General features: G+C 36.6%; 1 protein-coding gene across 1 annotated transcript in view; it reads left to right on the top strand.

The window, feature by feature from the left end:
• The first annotated feature begins 11,518 nt into the window (after positions 1–11,518).
• LOC147860608 (aquaporin PIP1-1-like) overlaps positions 11,519–11,647 on the top strand; it is a 3,324-nt gene continuing 3,195 nt past the window's right edge. The window contains exon 1 of the mRNA XM_087324217.1: positions 11,519–11,647. This exon is cut by the window's right edge and continues 251 nt beyond it. Coding sequence (XP_087180343.1) covers positions 11,553–11,647 — 95 coding nt within the window. The 5' untranslated portion in view covers positions 11,519–11,552.

Genomic DNA, 11,647 nt, shown 5'->3' with positions numbered 1-11,647 from the left:
TGTTATTTTTTAATATACATTAAATGTTTTGCTCTCTCTTTCTCTCCCGCGTATACTCTCTGTGTATTAAGCTTCTCCATTAAACCTTCATCTTATTCTCTGTTGCTATCCGGTTGAGCTAGTTCTGTCTAATGCTTCTGCACGTTCACATTCACAAATGAATACTATCAACACACTAGGAGATTCAATTCTTCTTGATTCCATTCGGGAGCATATTGCGACCGATGCATTCGCCCAAGAGATTTTGAACCATATTATCCCATTACGTGCTCCCAGATCCCAATCTCAAAATCCTCGTCTAGACTACACCCAATTCAGTTGGCATGATGGTTTACTTTTTCGACAAACTCTCTTATATGTGTTGAATGGTCCTTCTCGACTCGAAGTCGTGCAACAATGCCATGACACACCAATGGCCTGGCATTTCGGCATCTACAAGACTTTTGAGTTGATTTCTCACCGATATTGGTGGCCACAGCTTCACCATTTTGTTACGGATTATGTTCGTAGTTGTGATACATGTTGCCAATCAAAAAAGCCTTGACATCATCCATATGGCTTATTACAGCCAATGCCTATTCTTGATAGCCCATGGAAATCTATTTCCTTGAACTTTATTATGGATCTTCCACCTTCCAGGGTTTTGATTCTATTCTCACGGTAGTAGATCGTTTTACGAAGATGGCACATTTCCTTCTATGCATGAAGACCATTACTAGCCAAGAGACAGTCGATTTACTCATGCGGGAGGTGTTTCACCATCACGGTCTTCCAGATGATATTATTAGTGATCGGGGTTCCCAATTCATCTCAAAATTTTGGTGGCACATGTTTAAACTCTTACACACTTCTAATAAACTCTCTTCCAACTACCATCCAGAGACTAATGGGCAGAGTGAGCACACCAACCAAGTAGTCGAACAATATCTTCGTTGTTTTGTCAACTATCAACAAGATGATTGGGTTGATCGATTACATTTGGCGGAATTTACTTACAGAAACTCTGAACATTCTTCTATTGGATATTCCCCATTTTTTGCGAACATTAGGTACCATCCTCGTTGGACAATGCTTGAACATCGTGAACTTCCGAAAAACCCGACTACTAAAGATCGGCTCACCCGACTCCAAGAAGTTCAAGATATACTTTTACACCATTTATGTTCAGATGCTCAAACCACTTACACGAAGATTGTTGATCGTCATCGGCGTAATTCATCGACTACGTTTCAAGTAGGCGATCAAGTATGGCTCTTACAAGGTAGCATTAAAGCCACCTGACCTTGCTACAAATTGGATTATCAACGTTTCGGCCCATATGTGTCTCTGGTAATTGTAATATCAATTATGTGACATTTCACCTTGATCTTCCTCTTTATATGCGTCTTCACCCGGTCTTCCATGTTTCACTTTTGGAGCCCTACACACCAAGCTCTATTTTGGGTCGTCTTACACTAACCCCACCTCCAATCGATGTTTCCAATGACTCTAAATATGAGGTTGATGGCATTCTGGACTCCAAGATCATTCGCAACAAACTATTTTATTTGGTTGATTGGTTAGCTTATACACCTAATGATCGAACATGGGAGCCTACCGAGCATCTTGCTAATGCTTCCGACATGGTTGCTACATTTCACAACACAAATATCCCCATAAACCAAGTCGGAACTCTTGTCTTTCGACTCGTGGAACTTGTCGTCAAAGAGGGGGGATAATGTCATGAAGACATACATTTTGGCTTATCAAGAGTCGAACCCACAACTTCTTGGCCTATGTGTTGAACCTTTAACCATCGTAATAACATATATGATGTGTAATTATAATAATTATATTTTTAGTTATTACAAGATATTTGGAATATTCTAGAACATTCTTGAATATTTCATGATTATAACTATTATCATAAATATCTAAAATATTCTAGAACATTCTAGAATACTCCATAAGGATCTATAAATAGGTGTTTATACATTCATCACAACTCATTCGGTTCAATACCAGTCTTTAGCCCTTGGCCTACTCTTTGTAACCTTATTTTCTCATAATATAATATCCTCTCCATTTCCTGTCTTATCTCTCTCCCTCTCTCATGAGTCACGACAGCTTGCCTTCAACTACATACAAGATCCAATCATCCTCAACCTCATCAACTGCTAGATTCACCTTCCATTTCTTACCGTCTCGTGCCACAATTCTAATCGGGGACCAACGAGCACCTACAACTACTGATCCCAACTGGATTATCTTCCCATTCTTTCCCAGACCCATGGCAGTGATAACTTTTCCGGCATCATCACATTGTCTGAACCATTCACCCTCTTCCCCATTACTAATAGGAACAAAGTAAACAACTTTATCGACTAGGTCAAGCATCTTCCTACCATTTCTAAACTTTTCCGCGTCTTCATATAATTTATCCCGATTACTGGGGGACAACTGCATCCAATTTTCCATTGAATGAATCCCAACACCATGCAATATAGCCCACGGCATACCCTTGCTCTGGCCAAGCATCTTTCCCTCGGTCAACTTTAAGGTCTCGTTCCACAATAGGGGTTGGTGCATCCATTCAGCATTAGTACTTGGACCTATACGGCTAAGATGCCCACGGAGCATACCCCACGCCTTCATCACTGACATACATGTGCGATCAGCCAACCAATTCGATTTCCTAAGCTTTCAGTCCATACAAACTAGCCATGATTTATGTGGTTTCCAATGCCCACCACATCGTGGACTCCAAAGGATACTCCTATTAAAAAACAAAATTTCCCATAACTCATTTCCAGGCAGCAAGCTCCTTACCAATACCTTACATAGCAATGATTGACTCTGTAGTACTCTAGGGTCAATCAATCCTAAACCCCCCTTACTTTTGGGAAGAATCAACGTAGACCATGATACTTTAGTTTCCACGTTGTCTTTCCTATTCCCAGCCTATAGAAAGCCCCTAATACACGCTTTAACAATACGAATAGCATGTCTGTCAAACATCCACACTAAGACCACATGCCACATCGTAGACAAGAGCACATGGTTAGCTACTATGATCCCGCTAGCTAATTATAAATTCATCCTTGACCAGATGCGGATTTTGTCACAATTTTTACTTTGAATTTGTTGCAACTGTACTCTTTTGTCGATATCTACACCAATCCACATTCCCAGATATCTAGTGTCTTCCCCTTTTGCAATCCATCTGAATTCAACATTTGGTTTCCATATCGGCTCTGCCTCCGGGCTAATCCAGAAACCTTTGGACTTATTCCAATTGATGGCGGCTCCCAATGCTTTGCAAAAGAGATCGATAGCAATCTGAGCCCTCCTCAGATTCGCTTTATTACCTTGGAGGTATAGCATCGTATCGTCCACGAACTCCGAGTCAAGCAAGGACTTCCTTGTGTTAGGGATTGAAAGACCATGTAAATTTGCCGCCTAACTATTCAAAAAGGCATACATTGCTTCAGTAATAAAGAGGAATAGAAAGGGGGCCTGACCATTTCCTAAATTGGAGAAGGTGTCGCACGAGATTAGACAGTGGAGGCCCATCACCATTTTAAATCTTATTTATAAAAAATTTGCTAACATAATAGTGCAGAGAGTCAAGTCTTTTCGAGGAGATATCATTCAAACCAATGGATAACGTGATATTGTTTTGGGAGGCTGTTGCGACGGCGAGGGAGACCAAGCAAAACTTAGCTTGTCTTATGCTTGACTTCGAGAAAGCCTATGATCGAGTGCAATGGTATTTCCTTGAAGAAGTGATGAAGGTGATTGAGCTACCGTGGGAATGGAGGTGTGTTGCTCAACCCTTATATAGGAATGGCTCAAGTAAGGTGTTGTGCAAGGAGGAAAGGAGCTAGAATCTCTCTAACTAGATCCATCAGGCAAGGTTATCCTCAAAGCCATTATTTCGGAGAAAATGTTGGTCAATAATTATACGATGATCTAAGTGTCACAAAATGAAGAGTAGTGAACTTCGTGTAAAGCCATTTTCTTAAGGACAAATGCTAGTAATTGATGTAAAGCCATGTTTTTAGGAGAAAAGTATTAGTTTAGAGTTAATGCATATATCTAAAGATGAATGCAATGAATATGTAAAGCCATTTTATAAAGTGAAAAGTGTTAGCTACCAATTAGAGTATCAATTACCTTAGTCTTGAACCTACAACCTTAAAGTTATAAATATATAACAATTGCATGCTTCAAGTTATAAAATAAGAACTTAATTACACCGCTACATGCATCTTATTTCAAGAGATAATGTCTCAAAATGAAAAGCAATGAATGTCGTGTAAAGCCATGTTTTTAGGAGAAAAGTATTAGTTTAGAGCTAAAGCATTTAACTTAAGATGAATGCAATGAATATGTAAAGCCATTTTATAAATTGAAAAGTGTTAACTACCAATTAGAGTATCGATCATCTTAGACTTGAACCTGCAACCTTAATGTTACAAATCTATAATGATCGCCTTAGACTTGAACCCCCATGCTTCAAGTTACAAAACAAGAACATTTTTTTTTAAAGATACTTCCAATTAGTTAGGTAGAGTGTCTTTACACCAATATGTACAACAAAAATGTCCTCATAGATATTCAACCACCAATATGTGTTTATCATCTTACAGTGTAAACCCTAAACGAAACAAGAATTTAATTACACCACTACATGCATCTTATTTCAAGATATAATGCTTAATGGTAAACTTTTAGCCTATAAACTCTATGTGATCCTTTCATTATTATGTGTGCAATAATATTCCCATTTTTTTACCCTTATATATTCTTATGTAAAGTACATAGTACAAACTGTTATGCATATTCAAAAATAGTAAAATGAATGTATATACATATACATACATACATATATATTTATATATATATTTATTTTTTTCCAAAAACAAACTCCTTTCTTTTGTTATCAAAGTTTACAGTTGTGAATGTTATATACAAACCACAAAAGGGACTCGATAGTTCCATCTTATGTGGAGGCCCAGTAACTCGAGAAAGGGAGAAGACATCCATTGTTGGATGAAGACTAATTGTTGTCTTTCGACTCCGTCAGATCCGCCCTTGATGCCATCATATTGGCTCTTTAGCGTGGCGACTACTTCACTCCCTTTCTCTTGCAATAATGTTGCCTAGTGCATGGTTTGATTGGAGAAGACCCACCTAAAATGTTGTTTCTAGATAGTTCATAGTGTTATTGGACTGACTAATTCTGTCACAACTTGATCTTTGGAAAATGAATATATATTTTGAATGATATGCATAGCCAATTTGGTTGAACTATAGTTGTAAGATAGCCCTATAGTTTTAAATTTTACTCCTTTGAAATGCAATCTCTATTTATTTTTGCCCCATTATGAATGGAAGAGAATTTTACGTCGGTGGAAATACAAAGACATATGTTGAAGGGTTATCTCAACATAGTAATGGATGTTCAATCAATACTAGCATGTCTTTCAAATACCAACATCATCCCTCCTAGCCATATTGATTACTAGTGATCCATGTGGACCTTTGTAGTGTAGTCCTTGTTATCGAGGGTTAGATTGACACTAATTTATTGTGTACCATATGTGGATGACACTACAACATATTGCAAGAGATGGAAAATAATTCATTTCTGAACAAATATAGTTTTCGAACTCCTCACAGCAATAATAATATGCAGAAATGGTTATGCACTGAAAATCAAACCAATAGACAACTAAGTAGTAATTCCCACCAATAACGGTTTTCGTAACCTATAAAGCAATATAAGTATTTCAAATTAGAGTAAAGTCTTGCCAGATACATTCGTAACCCGTTTTTGTTGGGTGAGTTTGAATCTAATGTGAGGTGTCTTTATATGTATAGGTATAATAAAAATGACAATGACTTATTTGTTTGTTTTTAATTTTTCTCTCCTCACAACTCACAACTCACAACTCATATCATCCCATCATTTTTCTTTGAGTTGGATAGATTATATGACGTTCGATGATGTCAGTTCGATCATTTTCATATAAGAGCATACATATATCATTGACAGTGTATTAAAATTGACCCTTCTAGGTTAGAATAACAAGAGAACAATTAAGATGGTTGAGATGTTCAGACTTGTCGACATGGGTATGCTCTAAAGAAGGAGAGAATAGTAAATAGAAATGATCCCATGGATGAAGAAGAATCACCTACAATAAATGTAGAAGGGATATTATTGAAAAGAATGGAACATTGTCTTAACAAGGCATTACTAGTTTTAAATTAAGACTTACAGTGGTGATTTTTTATTTTTTTTTCCCAAAAATACAGTGGTGAATCTTGATACATTAGCAAATTATATTGAATGAATCTTGATTAAAGTAAGAGGATTATTTTAGTCGAAAACAATAAAGAACTAAGAAATGAAGTATAAACTAGAACTCTTCATATTCTTTGGAGTTCAACTAGAACACTAAACTATTTGCTCAGTGTTTTGGACCGTGTCCTCAACATGCACTTAATGCTAGTTTTCCTTAACTTTTTATCAAACAATGCATGTGTCACAACCATTGTATAACAAAACTTCATGCATATTCATGGGAATTCGCTATCTACAAAATGAACCCCTCAACACTTATATAGTATAGACATGTATATGAGGGTTTTGTTGCATACGTGTGTATGTGCACCCATAAAAAATGGGAATCAATATTATATATATTTCTGATACGCTATTTTATATAATTACAAAGCAATGGGTGTCACATGTGCACATGATCCAAGTTGAAGTGGTGAAAAACAAATTTCCGCAAAGTGGGATGTGGGCCAACATAAAATAACTTTAAGATGTTTGAAGAGCATACCCCACCTCGCATTAGTAGATCAATTGAAGGGCAACCATGTTTATCCTCAATAGATTAGAGTCACACATGTTCTTCAATCCATATTAAATTATGTTCCTAGAATCCTATGTATCTATAAAAACAAGATTGGGGTGAATAGAAAGCTATGTTTAGTTAACTACACTTGTTTTTTTAGTTTAATTGATATTCATAAATAAGGTTGTTACATGTAATGCTAATGATAGTCATACTCATGAGTCATCCATAATGAAAATTGGTCCACTCAATTCTACATTGCCAATCACCAACAAATTAACAGGGCTAACAAATGACAATCATTTTGTTTGATGCTATGTCAAGATGACATTAAATGTTCACATGCGGATGTACTATGAGCTGACATGTTGGTTTGTCACATTCATCACATCATGTTGGCATTCCATAGACTCTCATCCTACATAAGGGAATTGCCATAGATTGTTTGTTCCATGACAAGATCCTAGCTCCATCAATAATAAGAACCTTCCAAATGGCCTCCCTTGCCTCATTAACGTATTCTATCATGGGGGTTGAATTAAAGAAGTAAATCAAATTCAGTAACCCTTCCACAATGTTTTTTCATACATGCGAGTTTGTCCATATCCGCATTGTCTATAATTGAGTTGATTGGCAATGTTAATAGTACATGTCTATAAATAAAATCCAAAAGTTTTGTTTCCTTTGCATTTATCACAAACAACTTCATGCATGGTTCATGAGAGCTCTCGATCATATACATAGCACAGTAGATGAATTGAAAACATTGTTGTAAAATACTTAGCATAAAATACGTATTCTAAGTATTTTAACATTTTTTTTTAATACTTAGAATACGTATTTTATAGATAAAGTACATTACATACGTTAAATACTTAGAGTACATGTAGAATACTTAGAATATGTGTAGAATACTTAGAATACATGTAGAATACTTAGAATACTTGTAAAATACGTTAAATACTTCTTAAATTTTAAAGTTTTTTTTTCAAAAAAAAGAAAATATTTTTTGAAATGATAAATACTTGTTAAATACGAAGAATACATCAAAATTTTAGAATACGTAGAATACGTCAAATTTTAAAAAACGGTAGTTCTAAAACGTAGAATATGTGTAGAATACTTCAGAGTATTCTAAAACGTACTCTAAACGTAGAATGCGCGTTTTTTAACAACTATGATTGAAAACTTGAGCTACCTATGGTACATCTCACAAATTAATTTGGATAGGGCCAAGGGTTTTGGAAATGCCTATTTGCACATAATAATAATACACTACACCTTCCTTTCTTCATGAGGCCTCAAAATAATAGATGGTATGCGATGAGAGAACACTGTGGACCAAGGTTTGTGACACCGCCCCTCTGAGATTTCAAATCTCAAACCCAACCAAGATAGGTTGAGAGAAAGCCCAGAACTATTTTTGGAACGCTTTTGCAAATTGGACACAAAAAATCTAATTTCAATCCTTAAGGAAGGTGGTAGGGAGAAAATGATTAGAATTATGTTATGCACACCTAGTATAAGAAATTGAAGCCTAAGGAAGAGTGAGACATAAGCAAAAAGGGGAAACTCCAAGACAAAGAAAGGGACAATCACTGACATAGAAGGCAGGGGGATGGTAGGACCTTGGGCGGTTTGGGTTGGCATAATAGCCGGTGTACACAAGCATGGTTTGTTCCCCCCACCCCCCATTCCTTTTCTTTTGATAATCTACGATTCTTGAAGAGTCAATGGTTCATCATGCTTAAATAATTCCTTCATATAAGTTGCTATAGAGAATATATACATATATTTGTGTATGTGTCTAATATCAATCAAGGCTAATAATAATAATCACCTTGTTCTCACATCATGAATAGTGTTTCACTAACATGTGGTGGTTTGGAGATGTTTATATTTAATAATGTTTGTTTGTTTGTTTTTTTTTTCATTTTTGCAACCAAATTCTTAACCATCATTCTCTTATGTGTTGTAAGTTGTGACAAAAAAAAAGTTGATTCCACTTTCCCCCCCCTTTGCCCCCTTGGCATCATTGATCACACATGGGCCAGAGTTGCATTTGCTTTTCCAGTTGTTTCTGTGTGTGTGCTTTAGTGTGTGCCCATATGAGCTTTTACGCACAAGTATCAAGGACGAACCCACTAAAAGTTGGATTGTGGGCTTACAAGCTTTAACAATGCTTAATGAACTCATAAGGACAAACTTGAAATTTTTACCATCGCGACACAATACTGTTAGCAATATCAACTTGAGCACTCGAGGTAATTCGAAAGGCTCCTTTTTGGAAAAGCAAAAAACACTCACATTATGTGTTGTTAAATGACTGGACACCTGTCAGTGAACCATGGGCTTCAATATTCAAAATCATTCAAATAAAACCCATCGTGCTTCACAATATTATTATTTTTACTATTATCATTGTTTTTATGTGAAATTTGAGCATCGCGTATTTCAATGCAGGAAAGGCAAATAGCCATGTAGTATCCAATGGTCATTCAAGATCTATTTTTTGTTTCCTAGATGCATTGTATCGTTGCAAAGGCTTTTAAGAATGTACATGTTAACGTTGGATAACAAGAAGGGGAAACAACGTAGCTTTATTAAGGAGCATTCCCACACTACACAAAAGCATGAAGAAAGAAAGAAAAACACAATGGTGCATGCAAGTTGTGACCAAACATCACAAGAGGATGTGCTGCAATGTGACCGATCACAAAGCTAGAAGACACATAAATTCTAATAACAAGAGCACCATTTTGATTTCCACCATTGCTTTTACCTCATGATGGGCACTGAAATGTTCGGTTAGTACGACAACTACAACACACAATGCGTCGGAGTTCGAAATGAAATAACATCAATTTTGTAGGCATGGGTGGCGTGTCTTTTTTGACATGTGTATATATAGATGGACGACATGTTAAACAAACCACATTCTTGTGTGTCCCAGAGATAGGAAAAAAGGGTGTAAAACGATGCGATCTGGCATTTGTGTAGTCATATTCTTTGTGGTCGAGCGATCATAAACTTTTGTCGTCGTCGATCGATATCCATTAATCATGATATAGTGTATACATATACATAGTTTATGGGAAACTGCAAATTTGGAATCCAATATGGACACCGAGAAAAGGAGATGGGAAAAGAGTTGTGGGGAGAGGGGTTTGAGAGTGACGATGTGAAAAGAACCGAATCTAAATTTTTTTTCGCTTGCAAGGATAGCAACGTTTCGAAGGGAATCGTTGTCCCGAGTGAGCGAGTCGCTGGCCTAAAACAAACCCAGAAAAGAAGAAGGCTAGAGAAATTTAAAAAAACCCAAAAAGAAGTGAGGGAGGGAGTGAGTAGGATCTCAATCCTCCAAGGAAACAAACAAGAAAGGAAGCAAACATTATATATATATATATATATATGTATCTATATATATATCTATATATATATATATATATAAATAATGTTATGTGTGACTAAGGCCCTCAAGGGTGTCCAATGGAGCAACAACACCACATCACATAATATATATTGCTTTAAATGATAGGAATAGCATTACATTTGTAAAGAAGAAGAAGAAGAAGAAGACAATACAAGGTGGATGATGATGGTTTTCATATATACATATATACATATATATATATATATATTTGTGTGGGGGCACCCCTTGTAATTTTTATATACATGTGTATTATTTATTTATTTATTTATTGAAGGAAAAGCAAAAAAAAAAAGCAAAGGAGAAGTTCAGAGCCAGCAAGGAAAGGGAGCTTATCCACATATTCATACATTCTCTCTCTCTCTCTCTCTCTCTCTTCTCTCTCTCTCTCTCTCTCTCTCTCTCTCTCTTTCTGTCTCCTTCTCTCTCTTCTCTCTCTCTTCTCTCTGTCTGTCTCCTTCTCTCTCTTCCCCTTTATCAATCATCCCATTGCCTTCTCTTCTCATCACTCTCTGCTCACTACAATAAGAAGGAAGAAGGAAGAAGAAGAAGAAGAAGAAGAAGAAGAAGAAGAAGGAGCTTATTTCTGAGAGACAGGACACACACAGGTAGCTAAGCTTCTTCACCTCAGAAGCAATAATTCTCTGCTTTTATTTAATCTTCATTCTCCTAACCCTGTTCCTTCATTTTCCTCTGTTTTTCTGCTCTCTCCATTTCCCCTTCCTCTCTGTTTTTCTCCACCCCCTTCACTCTGTTCCTTTACCCTGCTTCAGCTTACCAATTTTGGTTAATTCTCTAACTCTGACTTCTTTCATGTTTCTGGTTTTTTCTTTTCTTTTCCATCTGAAACTCTGTTTTTTTTTTTGGGGGGAGCTTCTCTTGCACAAATTTCTCTGTCTGTCTCGTAAAATCTGCTTGCTTTTTTTCTCACAAGTCTAGCTAAATGAAAATGCCCTCTGATTTTATTTTTTTTGCATATCCCCTGAAGCTGGGACATAGCTCCCTCTGATTTCCACACTTGCTTGCTAACTTAAACTTCTAGACATCTACAGAAGAAAAAAGAAAAAAAGAAAAAAGAAAAAAGAAAAAAGAAAAAAGAAAACAAAGAAATTCTTCCATTTCTGTTATGTATGATCTGTTGAAAGAAAGCGGGTCATAATAAATACCTGACACAAAACTGGCTGTGGGTGTTGCAGGCAAGCTCGTGTAAACCCTAATTCCGAGAACTCTGAGAGATCAGTCATTTCTGTTTGTTGGGTGGGGGGGAACAGATGGAATCGAAGGACGAGGATGTGCGGTTGGGAGCCAACAAGTTCAACGAGAGGCAGCCATTGGGGACGGCGGCGCAGAGCAGGGACTATGTGGA

Source organism: Azolla caroliniana, unplaced genomic scaffold (assembly GCF_043228905.1).
Source record: "Azolla caroliniana isolate FFs.n. ecotype wild unplaced genomic scaffold, voAzoCaro1.0.p SCAF_9, whole genome shotgun sequence".
Taxonomy (NCBI): Eukaryota; Viridiplantae; Streptophyta; class Polypodiopsida; order Salviniales; family Salviniaceae; genus Azolla; species Azolla caroliniana.
Note: the sequence above shows the minus strand (reverse complement) of the source record. Positions and strands in the feature narration are given on the sequence as shown.